The 21,287-nt window shown below is 38.1% G+C and overlaps 1 protein-coding gene across 7 annotated transcripts in view; it reads left to right on the forward strand.

The window, feature by feature from the left end:
• LOC104094133 (ALBINO3-like protein 2, chloroplastic) overlaps positions 1–13,462 on the forward strand; it is a 55,890-nt gene extending 42,428 nt beyond the window's left edge. For all 7 annotated transcript variants that reach the window (XM_009600001.4, XM_070196644.1, XM_070196646.1 and 4 more), the window contains 9 exons: positions 984–1,043; positions 8,832–8,897; positions 10,122–10,169; positions 10,663–10,839; positions 10,930–10,985; positions 11,078–11,195; positions 11,457–11,546; positions 12,802–12,911; positions 13,047–13,462. In XM_009600001.4, coding sequence (XP_009598296.1) covers positions 984–1,043; positions 8,832–8,897; positions 10,122–10,169; positions 10,663–10,839; positions 10,930–10,985; positions 11,078–11,195; positions 11,457–11,546; positions 12,802–12,911; positions 13,047–13,203 — 882 coding nt within the window. In that variant the 3' untranslated portion in view covers positions 13,204–13,462. The remainder of the gene's footprint in view (positions 1–983; positions 1,044–8,831; positions 8,898–10,121; positions 10,170–10,662; positions 10,840–10,929; positions 10,986–11,077; positions 11,196–11,456; positions 11,547–12,801; positions 12,912–13,046) is intronic.
• The last annotated feature ends 7,825 nt before the right edge of the window (positions 13,463–21,287 follow it).

Consider the following 21,287-nt stretch of genomic DNA (forward strand, 5'->3'; position numbering starts at 1 on the left):
TAATATAGTTCAATCATCCCCTGAATTGTGCTTAATGTTTACGTTTAAGAAATTAAATGCCACGTAAAGAATCTTGAAAAATGCTTTAACTGTAAATGAATGTGCTATTTTAAAAATAAAGCAAAAGTAATGCTATTTATATAAAAACTCTTTACAAAGGGACTAACAGTGTTAAAACCTCTTTTTTTATTCTTGTTGACTATCTTATCTCGATGCTACGTTATCATTTCTTTGTTACTGTGAATATTATTTATGTGGCCTATTTATTCCCAACAAATAGTGCAATGAAAGAGATTCATCTGATAATTCTTGCATTCATTGCGGTAGTGGGTAAGAAAGAATTGAGAAGGTTGAGCCATGGAAATGACAGTGTGTTTTCAAAGGATTAAGTGTGATGTCAAATTCAAAGTGAATGAGAGAGAATCACCATACTTTGGGGGGGGGGGGGGGGGAGGGGGAAGGGTTTAGAGAAAGACAGATAATCACCAAAGAGATATATAAGGAAAGTGGAAAGAAGATTATTAAGTAGTTGGCTGAGTTGTAGGTGACGAGATTTGAACAGGAGACCAGACTTAATTAGAAAGTAGCTCCCATGTTTTTGAATTTTGAAAAGCATGATATGGTCTTATCTACACCAAATAATGTTATCTACTCCTAATAAAAAATATAAATAAATAAAAAAGAAAAACACCATTTGGTGTTTCTAGTGGTTACATTTAAAAAGAGGGTTTTCCCTAAATTTCTCCCGCTCTTATGCACCAAACAACTTTTACAAACTTGTCTTGAAAATGAAAAGGGAATAAAAAGGAGAAAATGAGTTTTGCAAAAACGCTTACTCAAAATTTATATTTTTTTAAAGGCAGCACATTGTATTTTATTATGCAGTGAGCTTGGTCTAGTTTCTTATGGAAGTGATAATCCAGCAGGTATTCTGTCTCCATGCTTTTTGATAGCTGATATCTTCTCTTCCTATTACTCTTCAGGTATCCTTTCAGAAATCTTCAGTTGGAAATATGAGTGGATTCCTGGGATTATTAGCCAAGGTCAGTAATCTGTCTAGAAATTTATGTGACATCTGCTTTAGTTAAAAGGTTCTTATTGTTAGAAAGAGAAATTTATGAAATGTGGTTTTCTTCATTATGCTGTATAATTACAGAACATAACCAATCTCTAATCAAACTCCATTGTAGAAGTATATCTTTAATATTCAGTTATCTTATTGCAAGAGTCCTATCCTATGAATTGGAGACAAGCTAAAAAATTATCCCTCCATTCCAAAAGGAATACCGATTTCCGAATTCGTTTGAAATACTCCCTCCGTTTCAATTTATGTGAACCCATTTGACTGGGCACGGAGTTTAAGAAAATAGTGAAGACTTTTGAACTTGTGGTGTAAAATGAGGCACATATATATTGTGTGGCTATAAATCATTACATAAAGGTAAATTGTTTCCAAATAAGGAAAGGGGTCATTCTTTTTGGCATGGACTAAAAAGGAAATAGGTTCACATAAATTGAAACGGAGGGAGTATAATTTAAATATCTACACATAATATTAAAGTATTACAAATTACATTTTTCCTATACAATGTTTTTAAAAAAGTTTGAATTTGATTCTTCAAACAGCAGCATCGTCATCCTTTTTGGGATGAAAGGAGTAAAAAAAAGAAGAAGAAGAAAGAAGTCTAAATGATATGGTGATTTAGTATTTTAGTGTTTTGTAGTTTGAGTTCTCACATTATTATGCTTGTACTATAATCACTTTCCACCATTGTATAGATGCCAATTTAGTCGCTTTATTGTCCATCTTGGTGCAATATTTTTGTTAATCTTAAAAGTATTTGGTATAAGGTCATCTTCGGGGTATCAAACTCAAGAGCTGATCTTCTGGGTACTACAAGTCTGTTTTATACCGGAAGTGTAGCCCTATAAACTCTGCTTGTCTGGTCGGAAGAGGTGTTTGTATGCATTGAAGACAAATGGGGGGACTGATTGGAATAGATGATACAACGAAAATATGAGCTTTCTTAGGTGAAGCTTGACTGCAATGAGACTGACGACATAAGCAGTGCCGGAAAAGATTGATCTGGTTGTGAGCGGAAAAAATTTACCATCTTAATAAGAAAAGAACCTCGCTGAATACTTTAGCATACTTGCAGAGGTGACAGGCGGTCTGAATGAGGTTGGTCCGAAGATGCATTAAACTTCAAGCACAATGGGCAAGATGTGAGAATGCACGGGAGAAAAATCTATTATTGATATTCTGTTTTATTATAATACAATGAGCCCTATTTATACAATGCATATCATACTCCTATTCTATGTGGGACTAGGACTAAATCATTTTATGTACATAACTATCTAACACTCCACCTCAAGCCGGTGCATACAAATCATATGTACCGAGCTTGTTACATATGTAACGAATACGAGGACCAGTAAGGGGCTTGGTGAAAATATCTGCAAACTAATCATTCGACTTCAAAAACTTTGTAGCAATATCTCCTGAGAGTATCTTTTCTCTAACGAAGTGACAATCAATCTCAATGTGTTTAGTTCTCTCATGGAACACCAGATTTGATGCAATATGAAGGGCAGCTTGGTTATCACACACAAGTTCCATTTTGCTGACCTCACCAAATTTCAACTCATTAAGCAAATGTTTGATCCAAACTAGCTCACATGTTGCCACAGCCATTGCTCGATATTCTGCTTCTGCACTAGACCAAGCAACCACATTTTGTTTCTTGCTCTTCCAAGACGCCATATCCAGACGTAGAACGTCTATCAGAAGGTGATCCTGCCCAGTCAGCATCTGAGTACCCAACAATTTGATCATGGCCTCGATCTTCAAACAATAATCCTTTGCCTCGAGCTGATTTTATATATCGAAGAATGCGGACAACTGCATCCCAACGACTATCACTGGGAGAATCCAGGAACTGACTTACCACACTCACTGGAAAGGAAATATCAGGTCTAGTCACTGTGAGGTAATTTAATTTACCAACCAGCCGCCTATATCTTGCAGAATCTCTAAGCGGCTTCCCCTGTCCTGGTAGAAGTTTAGAATTCGGATCCATAGAGTGTCAACAGGTCTACAGCCTATCATTCATGTCTCCTCAAGAACGTCTAAGGTATACTTCCTTTGTGAGCTAACAACACATGAGCTAGACTGAGCAATCTCAATACCTAGAAAATACTTTAATTTGCCCAGATCCTTAGTCTGAAAGTGCTGAAAGAGATGTTGCTTTAACTTAGTAATACAATCCTGATCATTGCCAGTAATAACAATATCATCAACATAAACTACCAGATAAATACTGAGATTTGAAGCAAAATGCCGATAAAATACAGATTGATCAGTTTCACCACGAGTCATGCCAAACTCCTGAAAAAATGTGCTGAACTTACCAAACTTTGCTCAAGGAGACTGCTTTAGACCATAGAGGGACCGACGCAACCGACATACAAGACCACTAGACTCCCCTTGAGTAACAAAACCAGGTGGTTACTCCATATAAACCTCATCCTCAAGGTCACCGTGAAGAAAAGCATTATTAATGTCTAACTGATATAGAGGCCAATGGCGAACAGCAGCCATGAATAGAAAAAGGCGGACTGATGTTATTTTAGCTACGGGAGAGAAAGTATCACTATAATCGAGCCCAAATATCTGAGTATACCTTTTGGCAACAAGACGAGCCTTAAGTCGATCAACCTGGCCATCTGGACCAACCTTGACTGCATACACCCAACGGCAACCAACAGTCGATTTACCCGAAGGAAGAGGAACAAGCTCCCAAGTACCACTCGTATGTAAAGCAGACATCTCGTCAATCATAGCATGTCGCCACCCTGGATGAGACAGTGCTTCACGTGTAGACTTAGGGATGGAAACAGATGACAAAGATGATACAAATGCACAATGGGGTGATGACAGACGATGGTAACTTAAACCGACATAATGAGGATTAGGATTAAGTGTGGACCGTATACCTTTCTGGAGTGCAATCTGTTGACTAAGAGGAGACAAGTCCGCAGTATTAGCAGGGTCAGGTGCAGGACGTGAATCAACTGGGCGACGATGATGAGAAGTCAGGAGTGGTGGAGCTGTAAAAGGTTGAATTGGACTAGGCGGTGGAACTGGAGCTATAGGTGGTGGAGTTGGAGCTATAGATGGTGGAGCTGGAGCTGTAGGTGAAGATGAATGAGAGACCGTGACTGAATCTCCAAAAGATGGAACTAGTAGCACCTCAGAAATATCTAAGTGATTACCTGGACCTGTGAAGTATGATTGGGTTTCAAAGAAGGTAACATCAGCATACATAAGGTACCGCCTGAGGTCAGGAGAATAGCATCGATATCCCTTTTGCATTCTCGAGTAACCCAAAAATATGCACTTAAGAGCACGAGGAACTAACTTATCTTTTCCTGGAGTAAGGTTATGAACAAAACACGTGCTCCCAAAGACACGGGGTGGAAGACAGAACAAAGGTAAGTGGGAAAACAAGACAGAGAATGGAACTTGATTCTGGATAGCTGAAGATGGCATATAATTAATAAGATAGCAAGATATAAGAACTGCATCCCCCCGAAAACGCAACGAAACATGAGATTGTATGAGTAGGGTACGAGTAGTTTCAATAAGATGTTTATTCTTTCTTTCAGCTACCCCATTTTGTTGGGATGTGTACGGACAAGATGTTTGATGAATAATTCCATGAGAGTTCATAAACTACTGAAATGAGGAAGACAAATACTTTAGGGCATTATCACTACGAAATGTGCGGATAGAAACCCCAAATTGATTTTGAATTTCAAGGTGGAAGGTCTGAAAAATAGAAAACAACTCAGATAGATTTTTCATCAAAAATATCCAAGTGCACATTGAATAATCATCAATGAAACTGACAAAGTAGCGGAATCCCAAGGTAGAACTGACCCGACTAAGACCCCAAACATCTGAATGGACTAAAGTAAAATGTGACTTTGCTCGATTATCAAGACGCAAACGCCGAGAGAAATGGGAGCTGGTATACTTACCGAGCTGACATGACTCACACTCTAGAGTGGACAAGTGAGATAAACCAGGTACCATTTTCTGAAGTTTTGACAAACTGGGATGTCCCAACCGTTTATATAATAAATTTGGTGAATCAGTGACATGACAAGTTGTTGAAGGAAGACAAGATGTGAGTCCATGTGATTTTGCAAGGATAAGGTAATAAAGTCCATCTGTTTCACGCCCGGTACCAATGATCCGCCCTGTACTGCGTTCCTGTATAAAAACAAGGTCATCAAGAAATAAAACAGAGCATTTAAGTGATTTGGCTAAGCGACTAACGGCTATGAGATTAAAAGAACTACCGGGAACATAAAGAACTGAATCTAAAGGTAAGGAAGGAACTGGACTTGCTTGACCTATTCCAGTTGCCATGGTTTGAGACCTGTTGGCCATTGTGACTGTTGGGAGAGATTGAGAACATGAAATAGTAGTGAAAAGAGACTTGCTTCCAAAAATATGATCAGATGTACCTGAATCAATGACCCAAGACTCATAGGTTGAAGATTGGGAGATACAAGTCACGCATCTGTTTGAACAACGGAAGCTATCCCTGAAGATGTCTGTTTAAATGCTTTGTACCGAAGGAACTCAATATAATCCGGTAAAGAAACCATCTGGATTGGATTCAATGCATTGGATCTAACGGATTGTGAGTCAAAAGGTTCTAATATGAATGCCATTATAATGTTTACGCCAAACAAATATGAAAGTGGTCGGAATTTGATTTAAATTGGATGGATAGGCTCGGAATTTCAAGGGGAACAATATTTCCTGAAGAGTCGCCGCTAAAAAATGGCCGGAAGGTGGCCCACGCGCCGGCGTGTGATGTCGGTACTTCGCCGGAAAATTTTCTTCCGGCGGCGCGTGGCAGCGCGTGGAGGGTCTTCTGACGGAGATTATTTTATGGGTTAGTCGCTGGAGGCCGATCTACTTCGTGGTGGTGTTGGTTTTTGCACAACACTGACGAAAAGTGGCTTTTTACTTGCGGCAGACCCGTGTTTGCCGGAAAAAGACTTCCGGTTGACTGATATTTCTTCTCGGAGTCGCTGGAATTTATGCACAGCGATAAATCTCTCATGATTGCTCTGATACCATGTGAGAATGCACGGGAGAAAAATCTATTATTGATATTTTGTTTTATTATAATACAATGAGCCCTATTTATACAATACATATCATAGTCCTATTCTGTGTGGGACTAGGACTAATTCATATTATGTACATAACTATCTAACACAAGTCAAGGCTCAAATCAGAGAACTCGACACTTAGCACATGGTTACTATGAGACATTTGAAATCTTGGGGATCCAATTTGAATTTTTGATGATTGGAAATCAGAGGGGAGCCCAGCTATAGTCTATCTAGCCCCCAAGGTTCAACACTTTGTGACCATTCATTTTATAAAAAAGGCCCATCATTTAGAAGCAATTTCAATAAATCTAGTTAATAAAAATTTAGGGAAACCTTCAGACCCTTGAACCCTGAGAAAGGCCCACTGCTCATCATTTAACCTATCATCTGGGGACCCCCTCTAGGTAGATATTCAAGCCCATCAAGGGTCTATCTCTGATTCCCATCAAGATACCAAGAACAGATCGAAGTGAAGTCTAGCCACAGCGATGATGGTTACCTCATGGATTGGTACTCAAAACCAGACTCAAGCGAGTCGGGAAGGGAAAAGATTTCTCCTTTCGGTAACCACTTCAGATATTGGACTCTCTTTGCAGTCTGAAGGAGATACGGAGGAGAACTACTCATTGCAGGCAGGGGACGGCAAATTACTTCTCCCTTGGTATGACCATGCAAACGACATGCAGAACCAGAGACTCATCCCTACAGTGGTTGAAGCATCACGATGAGTAAATAAAGTATGCTCAGATTCGCCATGCAGTTAGATGTCAAATCTAGGGGCTTTGAAACAGAGTTGTTGGAGCTCTTCTTGAATATAAAAACAAAGGAAATCACTTTCAAATCAGCCGGTCTCAGTCAAATAGGAGAAGGCCAAAGCATAAAAGGGTAAGAATGAACTTAAAAAGCTAGAATTTAAGGTAAATTATGGAGAATCTTTGGAAGGGGAAAAGTGGAGAAAGAAAAATTCTCCGTAAATGATGATCAAAATTCTTAGCTAGAATGTGAGGGATTAGGGGGCAAATGCAAAACATTAAAAATGCTAGCAAAACAATGGGGGCTGATGTTACGTGCTTCCAAGAAACAAAAGTAGAAGAGTGGACTGTACAAAAGGCAATGCACGTTCGGGGAACAAATGGGCTGATTGGGCAGATAAAGAGTCTGGCAAAGTAAGGATAAGTTGGCAGGGAGCTATAAAATTTCATGTGTGCTTGAAAGCATAACAAAGGAGAGTTCACTGGAACATTTACAGGAATGTATGGACCTGACGAAAGATAAAGTATGTGGCTGAAGCTTGCTGCAATTAGACTAATTTGGGAAATGCCTTGAGTAAGGGAGAGATTTTAACACTACCAGATTCACCAAAGAAAAGATTGGTACAAACAGAACAAGCAGGGCTATGAGGATATTTTCTAATTTTATCAACGACATGGCTCTGGTTATTTACCACTTCATGGAGGGAGTTTGACATGGTCAAGATACAATCCCAACTTTGCGGTTTCTCAAATAGACTGATCCTTAGTCCCAATTGATTGGAATGAAGCTTTTCTTCCTAAGGCATACTCTGATCGTAATCCTTTTCTCTTGGGAAGTGGTGAATGGACTCCTAATCTAAGCTACTTCAAATTTGAGAATATGTGGCTCAAGAGCGGTAGATTTTTGGATAAAGTTAAAAATTTGTGGAACAACTATGCAATTCAAGGAACCCTTGGTATCATATGGATGCAGAGAACTTAAAATGCTGAAAACAAATCCAAAAAAATGAAACAAGGAAGAATTTTGTAGTCCGGTAGATGATAAAACTTTAATTTGGGAAGAGTTACAAACCCTTGATCAGCTGGCAGGAAAAAGAACCCTTTCATAAGATGAAACAAAAAGGATGGAGCTAATGGAGGAGCTAGTTAATCAGGCAAAAGCAGAGGGAATCTCTTGGAGGCAAAAATCAAGATGTTCGTGGTTAAAAGATGGAGACAAAAACACAAATTTTCCATAAAATGGCAACATCACATAAAATATGCACTTGGATAGAAAAAGAATGGCTGGAGTGAGAGTTCGTAGACGAACAGATTGCTGCCACAATAAATAATTGTGCCCCAAATAAAGCGGGGCCATCATGGGTCTACGATGGCGTTTTATTATTTTTGGATAAAATAAAGGTCTGAAAAGAGCTGGGGTACAACAAAGTTGTTTGGGAGTGGGGATCGAAACTGCAACATCACATTTCACAAGCTATAGCAATCCCAGCAACTGGATGTTGTGTCCAACAGTTTTATTCTATCTAGTCATGTAGGTCCTATGGCTATATAGGTCACCATAAAATCTTAAGAGGTCCTATAGCTATATGATTCACCATTAAATCTTATTAAATTTTAAGGTTATTGATTTGTCTATAAGTTCTGCTAGGCAGACAAACTTTCAGGGTTTAGCATCTTTTTTGCTGTAACAAGTATTGCTGCAGGTTTTTGATAGACTTAAGCTATTTTGTGGTAGCTGCAGCGTCTTGCAGCTGCAGTAAAATTAGAAGCAAAGTTAAAACTTTTGAAAATACTTTAGCTCAAGGTTTGTGATGTTTTTTCTGTTTTATTGATTATAGCTTTGAGAAGTAAGTCTAACAACTGCATTTCTTGTTGCAGTACTACAAGAAGTACTTGGAAGTCCTGACATTACCCTTATTGTTTATTACATTCAATATTCCCCAGGTAATCAACTGTTTGATTCTAAAATTTGATGTGCCATAAGATTTGTCCACTTTCATTTCATTCATTTGCATTAAAATATGAACCTGGCATCTGATGTTTTCCTTTATTACGTTAGCTTTTTGGCCCAATTTTAAGTGGAGAGAAGAAGGAACTTATTTTGATTCTGAACTGTTTGGTTTGGTTTCCCCTAGAATCTTTTTTTTGGGTCCAGTTGATTTATTGATCTTTGCAGTAGCTGAAATCATTGTTTTCTTAAGAGGTTGTTAATGGAGGTACAGTTTGACTTTTGCCTCCGTTCTTCTTGACCCCCTCTGATCATAGAAATATTTCCTCCATATAGGGCAAAAGGGGCTTATCATATTGTAAATATACTGATATTTCTGCTTTGAATCTGAACATCTCTACCTGTGTTTTAACAACTAATTGATGGTAAGGAGTAACTCATCGTGTCAGAGTTTGAGTTGGAATTGCCGGGATGTTCTTGCTTTTCTTGGTAGTCTGCATCATGTCTAGTTTGGATATGTCTCCCAAGGCTTTCTTTGTTGGGACAGACACTATGAGATTTTTGTCATTGTAAATGCAGCTTTTTGGGCCAATCTGTTGCGTTTGTTAAAGTTAACAGACTGAACCATATCATAGTTGGGTAGATTGAACATAGTATTTTATGAATTAATGTTCTTGTTGATAGGTTTAGTTTCTCTTGCAAATCATTGTTCTCTGGTTAATACCTTCAGAGAATGGACTGTACTAGGAATAGAGATGCAATTAATGCAATTGATATTGTGGTGAATAAGTGGCACATCTAATGGTCATTTGGAATTGGAAAGCTGATGCTGTGGGAGGTGATGAACTGCCAAATGAGTAATGACCCGACGATTCCTCAACAGTACAATATAATATCTTACAGAAGGGGAAGCCCATATGGAGTTTTGGGTGATGGAGAGAGCAACTTGATTTAGTTTCTCTATGTGATACTGGAGACTTATGCGAAAGAATGGCAGCTGTGGGTGGACTGATCACTTAAAAATAGATGTTAGTGTTGATAAGTCCCTTACGTTTACTATTCCAATTTTTTTAATTGTGGTGTTGAGTTGGAGAGGGTGTTGCAAAGGGGAAACAAGTTTCATTACCTTTCTGACTCATTCATTTGCCCTTCTATCTTGATATGCCTGATAAAGGATCATGTGCATGAAATGAAGTTTCTTTCATTTGTCTATTTTTCAGGGGAGTTCAGTCTATTGGCTTACCAATAGTTCGATGACTGTTGTTCAGGTATCTCTTCTGAAGTATCCTTCCCTGAATGTTCCTTGTCTCAATTTTATTTCCTTGGTGACTGGGCATGCAGATAAATGCAAATGTTCTCAGTTATCTTTAAGGTTTTGTAACTTCTTATGAATGGACTCCAAGAGCTTTTCTTGAAAAGGCATTAAGTTTCGAACTTGCATGATCCATGCGGAGTGCTGGGACTTATTCTTTAAATTTCCTGGATACGTGGAAAGAAAGCATGATAGATAAACTGCTAGATAATGAAGATGGTAACTTTCTTCAAACTTCCCTTGGAAAATGTCTATGAGCTCCTCGTTTTCTCGCTTTTGCTCCCTCTAGCAGTGCTGTCTAGCAGATCGTACATAACAGTTTGTCTTTTAAGTTTTTATTCTTTTCCCGGTCCACTTGTTGCCATTGAAAATGCACTTCTTAAGATTGCACTTTCTTACATCTTCATGAAAATCAATGAATGTGGAGAACTCATTACCTTTATGGGCAGCAACTATTGCTAAAGCATCCAGATGTTCGCAAGAAACTGGGGCTACCTCATAAGGATCCTCAGTCAGTGACTGCACATCAGAAAGAGTTAGGTAATCCTGAAGAAATCAAAATAGATCCATCAAAAAAGCAGCGGAAAGTATCTGTCCAGAACCTATCACCTCATGAATTGGTTAATGTTAGTAACTATTTTCTTTTCCTGTTATCGACATGAAATGTTGAATAGTTCTTGCTGCTGTCTAAATTTTTGTTGTTGAAACTTCATCAGCTTTCAATCAAATTCTTAGCAGGAGGACGTAAAGATGAAGCTATGTCCTTTCTTCGGTAGGTCTCTCACTAAATAAAAACAATCCTCACCTGCTCATTTATTTTCTTTCTTTACTGTAGTATCTCCCATTTTAATGTATGTCTTACAGACTTGCTCTTGCAAAGGATCCCGAGTATGTTCGAGCTTTGCTTGTTCTTGGTCAGTCACTTTTGCAAGATGGTTCCTTACCAGAAGCTACTGAGTACTTGGAACGTGCTATTGGCAAGGTTCGAGTCTGACGTCCTGCATTTCAATTTGAGTTTATTGATCTTTTTGAGTGAAGAAACCTCAGTGTGCTTTTGTGGACTAAGAATTTTCCATGAAATGGTTACTAAATTCTGTTAAAAGTCATAATCTGTTTTTCTATATCTGGTAACCTTCTAAAGTCTATGTAGTATGCAGTATACTCTACAGCAGACCTTGATCTGGCTGCTAGAATCCAGCAAACTTGATTTGTTGCTAACCAAAGTCTATTTCTGCAAGTTCAGCTTCTGCTAAAGGAGAATCCGATGGACATTGAGGATGTTGATCTCCTGATTCTATCATCTCAATGGGCAGGTGTTGCCTGTATACGGCAGGTAATGGTTTTTTAAGAAATTGGCTTGATGGTTGACCTAATAGGCTTGACATGACAATAAGAATTCTTTTTTATTATAAGTAGTTTAATTAAAAGAATTCTAGTACAGATAATTGAGTACCTTGCACTATTTACGTGATTCCCTGTGACATGGCAGTGGTGGCGATAGAGAAACCATGTATGTAGGGGATGTTTTCCTTTTTGCTGCTTTTAGTGGGTTGAGTTATTGGAACTCTATTGTGGGATAATTTTCAAATATATTTTCAGCCTAGAGAACTGAGAAGGCTCCTAATATAAGATTTCCCTTTTTCTTTTTTTTTTCCCTGGCCTGTATATGCTAGAATTTTTTTCTTAGTTCTCTTTCCTATTCAAATGTTTTGTTAAATTCCTGTCTGTTTCATCTGCAGTATGTTCGGAGAATATTTAGCTTGTTTTTGTCAATTATCTTTCTTTGAATTTAATGTTCATATAAATATAAATAACACTAATGATTCAATCATTCAGCTTCCTTTCTTACAATATAGTTTTATTTTTGAAGACTCTAAACTGCCCCTATGGCCTCCTGATTGCTGCTCTCCTATATAACAGTGAAGAATCGACCCGACTTACCCCAATTCCTAGCTGCTCTCCCCCCTCTCCCTTCAATGATCTGAACAAACTGATTACCCTCTATGTATCTCTGCCTTGTCCTTCATTGAAAGAAACCTTAGGCATTGCATATTCTCTCGCTTTACTGTTTTTTGCCATCAAAACTAGCTATAACCTCACTCTTTCTTTTCCTCATTCCACTCTTTGGACTCGAATTGAGATTAAATGAAACAAATAATATAAAGGCGGATAGGTTGTCGGCTGATTGCTCAGTGCCTGGAGTTAGTGTGGATGGTAGGTGAGTCAGCTATAAGAATGCTGACACCTCCAGAATGGTGCTCAATGTAGTCTTCATTCTTTAGTCTTTTTGTCTCTCTTTTTTCGGGATCTTTACATAAGGATTGTAGACAGATTTTTGTTTCCTCTTCATTTGATGACTGTATTGCTCTCTCACCACTATGTAAGTCCAACTTCTATTTTATTCTGTTGTTTTGAACTTGACTTGCCATATTTTGGGGCTTATAGTCAAAGTCAGATCTGTCTCGAGGCTTCTCTTTCTTGAGCCAAGCCCGAGCCCTTGGATAATGTGACCAGCACAGCTTGTTTATGAAGACGTCATGGGAGTAGGTTTCTCAGTGTGATATTGCACCTTTCTTTTTTTCTTACAGGGTAAGATGGGAGAGGGACTTGTACACCTGGAACGAATAGCTAGTATAAAAGAGCCAGAGGACCCAAAGAGCAAGGCTCATTACTATGACGGATTAGTACTGCTGTCAAGGTAAAGGTTTTCCTTTAATTCTTGACCCGTGGTTTATCATCTCCAATTAGTTCCACCTAGGAAAGCAAGTTCTAAAAGACCTTGTGTTTATTCCAATTCTACAATTGATTAAACTGGTACATGATGTTCTTACAGTGCGTTGGTCAATGTTGGTCGCAAGAACGATGCAATTAAGCATCTGCAATTGGCTACTGCTTATGACGAGTCTTACAGGAAACTGCTGCAACAATGCGAGAATGAAGAGGATGATATCACTGGTGACCTTGTCAATAGTAGAAGAGCAGATTACTGAGTTTTGTGAGCGCATTCTGTGCATTTTCCCCCTTTCTGTTTCTCATTGGATTGTCTTATTGTTATTTAATTGTATCATAGTGAATAATTGCGGCTGTAAAACTTTGTAGGAACCATTCTTTTTGCTAATTCTTTTTTGATAGGTCCATGATGTAATAATGTTTTCGTAGACGAGAGATCTTAAATTGATCTAGGCGTCAACAGAATCTGTACAAAATGATTTTGATAGAGATCAGATTTTTTCCCCCCTTGAGATACCATGAGGATTGTTGTTTTGTAGATCTCCTAAAATGAGTATTCGTATATGTACAATCAAATTCTGGGATTGGAGAAGTTTGGAGAATCAATGTTATTGGCATAACTCAGTAATTATTTATCTGTTATTGCCAATAACTCCTAAACTGGCGCCTCCCTATTAACTATATTCTTTCTGTTTGTAACTTATTAGAAGTTAAATTGGAAATTTCAATATGTTTATGCTTATTTACAACTTCACATTACTTGACCATAGAAAATTCATATGCAAGTCTTAAATAAATTTCAAATTGAGGTTTAGATGATTGATAAATTTACATAGAAATTTATTCTTTAATGAATAACTAATAGAAAAATTTGAGTAGTGTTTGGCTTTAGACTAGGGGTGTTCAAAATCATATCAAGTTCACGTAAAAAACTAGATATACTTTTGACTTGATTTGGTTTGGTTCTTTTAAATTTTAAAATAAAAGCTACAATATTTGATTTGGTTTGATATTAAAGAAACTAGCAAAATATTTGTTTATTTTAAAAAATATGTGTTTACTCTTAGCCAATAAAGTTGTCTAGACATATTAATGATGCTTAGTTGAGTTTTGTATTCTTTTTCATTGGAGTTATTTTGGAGTGATTTATTCATTATTTTAATCATTAATGTTAGCTAAGTTTAAAGCATATAAGCATAATAAGATATTACTTGATTTATAAAGTGAAATAATTGTAATGTCTCAATGTCTTGCAGTGAAACTACTGCTCGGATATAGATAAATGCAAAGATAATAGGTTCAACTATTTGTTTAATTCTTGCTAAATATATAAATCAAAGGGTTAATTATACTAAACACCAATTGTATTTTAAACTTAAACACTTGCACCCCCTATACTATTGAAATCTTACACTTATACCCCCTATGAATATGAGGTGTAACCTATATTAAAATATAAATTTTATAAGACAAATTAAAACTATTAATAAATGTTTTTAAATTATTTTAATGAAATTTAAAAGATCGTAAATATTTTTGTTGAAAATGTTTATTCTCACTTTTGATTAAAAAGAGAATAAATAATTCTGAAATATGTTCTTTTGAAACTCTTAAATAGGAACTGAACACAAATTACTTAATGAGGTGACTTGAATTTTACGTATTTAGCAAATTATTTTTATCTTTCGAAACTCTTAAATACAATATTGTCATCCTTATTTTAAACATTTAAACTCTTATATAATGAAACAAATCAAAAGTGATTTAACATAATTTTGAAGCAGAAGAACAAATAAACAAACAAAAATAAAATTGGAAAAAGTTTTTATTTATAATTGGCAGAATGGCCTAAATGGCACCTATACTTGTGCTACTTTGTCATTCCGGTCCCCAAACTTAACAATTTGCCAATTGAACACTTACACTCCTTCAAACCGTGTATAATAAACGCTTATGACAGGAGGCTGTCAGTGCGTGCAATACAATCCCCTCCACGTTGGCTGCCACGTCAAAAAAAATAATGTGTAGATGCCATGTCACATGGTAGATTAAAAATAATTAAAATCAAAAAATAAAAAATAAAAAATAAAAATAAAATTCAAACATTAATCCCCTAATCCTCTCCCTCATTGATTTATCTCTCTCCTCTCACGTTCTTCCTCCTGCCCATCTCGCTTCTCTCTCTTCATGTTCTTCCTCCTCTCCCCTTCCAATTCTTCCCTTTTTATATTATAGAAATAAAATTAAAATGAATAAAGAAAAGAAAAGTGGGAGAAGAAGTTCGGTGGTCCATTTCCATGGCTGAAGGCGTTAGGTAGCGGAGAAGAGGTTCGGTGGTCCATTTTTTGTCCAGCTCGAAAATGGGGGAATAATTCATTATCTTTCTTCTTCTTCTTTTTACTGATTTAGAAAATAAGTCTTGCCTTGTTTGATTTTTGAAATTGGGGTTAAATTTTCTCAAAAAGGTCTAATCTTTTTTAAGTATTAATTGGTAAAAGAATAATTTGTGCTTCAAAATCCTTTATGGGTTAATCTTGAGGTGTGGTAATTCTTGAGAATTTTTCGGTTAACCCTTTTTTTGGTTTGTTGGTATTTTTGATAGTTTGATGGGTTTTCCTTTTACAAAATGGGCATATAATTGAATTTTAAGAGAAATATGAATTATTGGCCAAAGGATTCGAAATTTATGAAAAAGTTTCAGATTCGAGGTAAGAAACAAACAAAGAAGATAGGGGAGGGGAGAAAGAATTGGACAAAAAATATTGAAGAAAGAAAGAGAAAAAAAAAGAATTGGATAGAAAATGTTGTGGAGAGAGAGAGAAAAGCAAAGAAGAAAAGCTCACTTTACTTCAACAATGGAGGATGAACAATCGGGAAGAAGATAACAGCCAAAAAATGATTGTTGGTGTCTTTTTAATAGGCCTCACGCTCCTTAAACGAGTGTAGCACACGCACTTCAGTAAAAAATGCCATATAGGATGAGCGGGGTTTAAAATGCTCAGTTTTTAAGGGTAGAGAGATTTGGTTGGCAAACTTGTAAGTACGAACATCGGCATGATAGAACTGGACAAGTACAGGGGCCTCCCATGCTATTCTGCCTTTATAATTTTATATCTTTTAATAATTATATTTTATTGTACTTAATTATAAATATGCCTCAGTGATATATACTTTTTGTCACGACCCAAAACCTAACCTGGCGTGATAGCGCCTATTGTGATACTAGGCAAGCTGACATCTCCAAAACACTTTCAACATTTAACAAAAATGAATTAATATATTTAAAAATAACCAACATCTTTCATGAAAACGGGGTAAAACCCAAAGCATAAGTGCGAAAAAATAGCCCGACATCGGGGTATCACTGAATCATGAGCATCTAGATATCCAGTCTAATACAAACAATGTCTGAGGAAAGAGAACATAGAAGGAGAGACAAGGTCTGCGGACGTCGGCAGCTCCCTCGTAGTCTCTGGTACTCGATCGCGCACGAACTCAATGACCTCCGTGATCAAACACACCTGGATCTGCACATGAAGTGCAGGGTGTAGCATGAGTACAACCAACTCAGCAAGTAACAGAAATAAATAAAGAACTGATATGGTAGTGACGAGCTATACAAATACAGTTCATTTTCAATAATTCCAGCAAAGAATAGACATGCTTTCAAATCCGGCAGTTCAAGTCAAATCAGTTTATACAGTTACAATGCAGGTAATCCGGATATAGAATCTTTCTGAAATTTCACAATAATGACAGATAACAACTAAGTGCATTAACAAATGAAAAACAAGTATAGCCTCTCAGGGCAGTCGGGAATTTAGACCTCGATTTGAGGTCGGATTCCAAAACCAATTACATATTCGGGCTCGGGGTGAATAGGTAAATGGATTTTGGTCTGAACCTTGGGTTTTGACCAAGCGGACCCGGGGTCGATTTTAGACTTTTTGGAGAAAAATTTGGGAAATTTGTAATTATTCATTAAAGTTGATCCCTTTAGCAATGTTTGATATTATTGAGTCATTTTTGAATAGATACGAGTAGTTTGGAGGTGAATTCCAAAGGAAAAGCCGTGATTGAGAATTAAGTGGCCTTCGGAGCAAGGTAAGTATTGTGTCTAACTTTGGCTTGAGGGAATAAGTATTGTGTGAGTATTTGCTACGTGTTTTGTTGTTAAATATGATGTATAGTTGAGGTGACGAGCATCTATGCGTTATGGTCGAGTCATATCATGCGAGTGAAATTCTATTCTTATTTATTTTGTAGCCTTAAATTCTACTATCCATGCTTAGCGGGTTATTTGAAATGTTGGGTGACTCATATCTGGTTTCATTGAGATTTGGTAACTTTCGAATATTGATTCAAGGTTGAGATTACATTGTGCTATTGATTATGGGTAAAATACTGGTTTCTTTGTGATACTCTTATCTATCCGTTGTTATTGATTTTGTGATTGGTGAGGAATAGTGTAAAGCACGAAGGGTGATTTCGTGCATGCATTAATTATATTGTAAGGAAGAGTGTAAAGCACGAAGGGTGATGTCGTGTATATTATGAGAGGTTTAAAGCACGAAGGGTGATGACGTGTATATTATGAGAGGTTTAATGCACGAAGGGTAATGTCGTGCCATTCTATTTATTTATTTGGTGAGGTTGAGAGTAAAAGCACGAAGGGTGATGCCGTGCAGTTTTCCTTGTTGTTTTAATTGCTCAATTCGTTTAAGGATTTTCGGTTTAATTCTGTCTTTTCATTATTCTCACTCTTTATGTTGTATTCTCCCACTGTATGTTCCCTTCCCATTATTTGTATGTTATTTCTTTATTTACTGTTGTTGCCACTAGCAGGATTATATTATTCAGGTTATATGTGGGTGTCTTGTCCTAGCCTCATCACTACTTCGCCGAGGTTAGGCTCGACACTTACCGGTATATGGGGTCGGTTATACTGATGCTGCACTCTGCACTTTTTGTGTAGATTTTGATAGCGGCTCAGGTTGATCGATATTTCTACTGGTCCGTTGTCCGAAGACTCAAGGTAGATCTGTCGGCGTTCACATACCTTGAAGTCCCCGTCTATATTTTATGTCCTACTGTTTTCTTTCATTCAGACAGTTGTATTTCTTTTAGACTATTTGTCACGACCCCAAATTATCCCTCCGTAAGGTGTCGTGATGGCGCCTAGTCCTTACGACTAGGTAAGCCTAATATTGCGAAAAATATAAAGAAACACAACATTTTAAAGATAAACAACATATTATAAATAGCCAAGAGTAGTACCACTCGGCATCTACAAAAAAATTTTCCAAGACCCGGAATATCACTAAGTCACAAGCTGCTATAATCTATGTAGCTCTATACAAAAGTCTAAGGATAATAAAGAAAGTATCTAGGCGAGGGAGTAGAAGGGGACTCCGAAGATCTGCGGACGCAAGGAGAAGTACCTTGAAGTCTCCTAGAATCAGTAGCACGCACTAACCCCGAGGCTTGTAGCTCGCACCTGGATCTGCACACGAAAATATGTGCAGGGAAGGGCATGAGTACACCACAATGGTACCCAGTAAGTGCCAAGCCTAACCTCGGTCGAGTAGTGACGAGGTCAGGTCAAGGCCCTACCGGAGTAAATATCATAAATTAAACAGTAAAAGATATAAGTGAAATTTACAGTAACATAGTTAAAGAAATTCTCGAAAATTTAACAGTTAAGGGAGCCCTCAACTCAAAACAAGGTAAACACAGTGGGAAAATCTCTCGAGATACCGTCCCGTAGTTTCAAATGAATATGCATTACAAGGGGATCTCCCGGAATACGTCCGTAGTCCCAATGTAAATATGCAGTACATGGGGATCTCCCGAAATACGTCCGTAGTCCTAAAATAAATATGCAGTACATGGGGATCTCCCGGAATACGTCCGTAGTCCCAAAGTAAATATGCAGTGCTGGGGGATCTCCCAGAATACGTCCGTAGTCCCAAAGTAAATATGCAGTGGTAGGGGGATCTCCCGGAATACGTCCGTAGTCCCAAAGTAAATATGCAATGCAAGATGAAATGACAGGTATGACATCGAGTTATATAGTTTATACTGGACACAGATAAGGCAAATAAGGACTTAGCTAAACATGACGCACAGAATGTCAATTAGGCAGTTAAAACACGTAAACATGCTTTTCTAGTCTATACTACACAATTAAACATATTAGTACGACTTAATAAGAGAAACAATTTATGATTTAAAAAGGTTAAACAGGATTTTTGCAATAATAGCCCGTGTACGTACTCGTCACCTCACGTACACGGCGCCCACACACCAAATAATATCAAGATATCCTAAGGGGAAGTCCCCAACACAAGGTTAGGCAAGCCACTTACCTCGAACCGCTCAAATCACCTCGAAAACACGTTCCTGCCACGAGTATCCGACTCCAAATGGCCCGAATCAATTCAAATAAATTGCATAATGTAAATATAACTACGAGCAACTAATTTAGCTAATTAATTCGAAGCTAAAGCGTGAAATTAGGAAAAACACCCAAAAGGTCACCCCGGACCCACGTCTTGGAATCGGGTAAAAGTCGCAAAGTACGAACACCCATTCACTCACGAGTTTACTCGTACCAAAATTGCTCAAATCCAATACCAAAATCTCGATCAAAATCTGAAAATTCGGCCTAAGAATCTTTCTAAATTTTCACCCCAAATTCGAAATTAAATGATGAAATCAATTATAGATTAGTGGAATATAACCATAAAGGAGTTAGGAATCATTACCCAAAAACTTCCTTTGAAAATCTCTCCAAATTTTGCCTTCTACCGAGCTCTCAATCAAATTTTTGTGTTATGAACTCAACCCTCGTTTTTGAACCTTAAATTTTGCCCAGGTGCGTTCTTCTTCGCGAATGCGACATCACGATCGCGAACGCGATGAGCAATCTTCCACTGGCCCAAAATTCCTCCTTCGCGAACGCGAGGGGACTCTCGCGAACGCGTACCTTCCACTGACGGACCCTTCGCGAACGCGGGAAGCTCTTCGCGAACGCGTAGGCTTAATGCCCGAAGCTTCCTTTGCCCCATTCCTCTACGCGAACGCGAGGACCATATCGCGAACACGTAGGCTTAAGGTCCCACACCTTCGCGAACGCAGGAACAACATCGCGAACGCGAAGAACAACTTCGCTGCCTTTCCCAGATGCACTACGCGATCGCGAGGCACCTCTCGCGAATGCGATGAAGGATTTTTCTGCAATAAAACACTAGAAATCTGCCACTTCTCTAAGTCCAAAGATGACTCGTTGAGCATCCGAAACACACCCGAGGCTCCCGGGACCTCGATCAAACATACCAACCAATCCTAAAACACCATACGAACTTAGTCGAGCTCTCAAATCCCATCAAACAACGCTAAAATCACGAATCACCCTCCAATTCAAACTTAAAGAACTTGAAACTTCAAAATTCTACAACCGATGCCGAAACCTATCAATTCACGTCCGATTGACCTCAAATTTTGCGCACAAGTCATAATCAACATTACGGACCTACTCCAACTTCCGAAATCGGAAAAAGATCCCGATATAAAAAATTCCACTACCGGCCCAAAACTCCAAAAATTCGACTTTCGCCATTTCAAGCTTAAATGAGCTACGAACCTCCAAAACACAATCGAGACACACTGCTAAACCCAAAATCACCTAACGGAGCTACCGGAACCGATGAAATTCCATTCCGGAGTCGTCTTCACATAGTTCCAACTACAGTCCAAATCCTTAGGCTTAAGCTCTTATTTAGGGACTAAGTGTCCCAAAATACCCCGAAACTCAAAACCAATCATCCCGGCAAGTCACAATAGCAGAAAAAGATTTGGGGAAAGCAGTTAATAGGGGATCGGGGCTATTACTCTCAAAATGACCGGCCAGGTCATTACATCCTCCCCTCTTAAAACAATCGTTCGTCCTCGAACGAGTATAAAGACATACCTGAAACTGTGAAAAGATGAGCGTACTGGTTGCGCATATCCTGCTCAGTCTCCCAAGTTGCCTCCTCGACCGGCTGACCCCTCCACTGGACCTTTACATAAGCAATATTCTTTGACCTGAGCTTTCTGACCTGCCTGTCCAAAATGGCTACTGGCTCCTCAACATAAGATAGATCTTTGTCCAACTGGACTGAGCTAAAATCCAATACATGAGTCGGATCACCGTGATACTTCCGGAGCATGGACAAGTGGAATACCGGGTGAACTCCTGCTAGGCTGGGAGGCAAGGCAAGCTCATAAGCAACCTCCCCAACTCGCCGCAATATCTCAAAAGGACCAATGGACCTCGGGCTCAACTTTCCCTTCTTCCCGA

The sequence above is a fragment of the Nicotiana tomentosiformis genome, chromosome 3, assembly GCF_000390325.3.
Source record: "Nicotiana tomentosiformis chromosome 3, ASM39032v3, whole genome shotgun sequence".
Classification (NCBI taxonomy): Eukaryota; Viridiplantae; Streptophyta; class Magnoliopsida; order Solanales; family Solanaceae; genus Nicotiana; species Nicotiana tomentosiformis.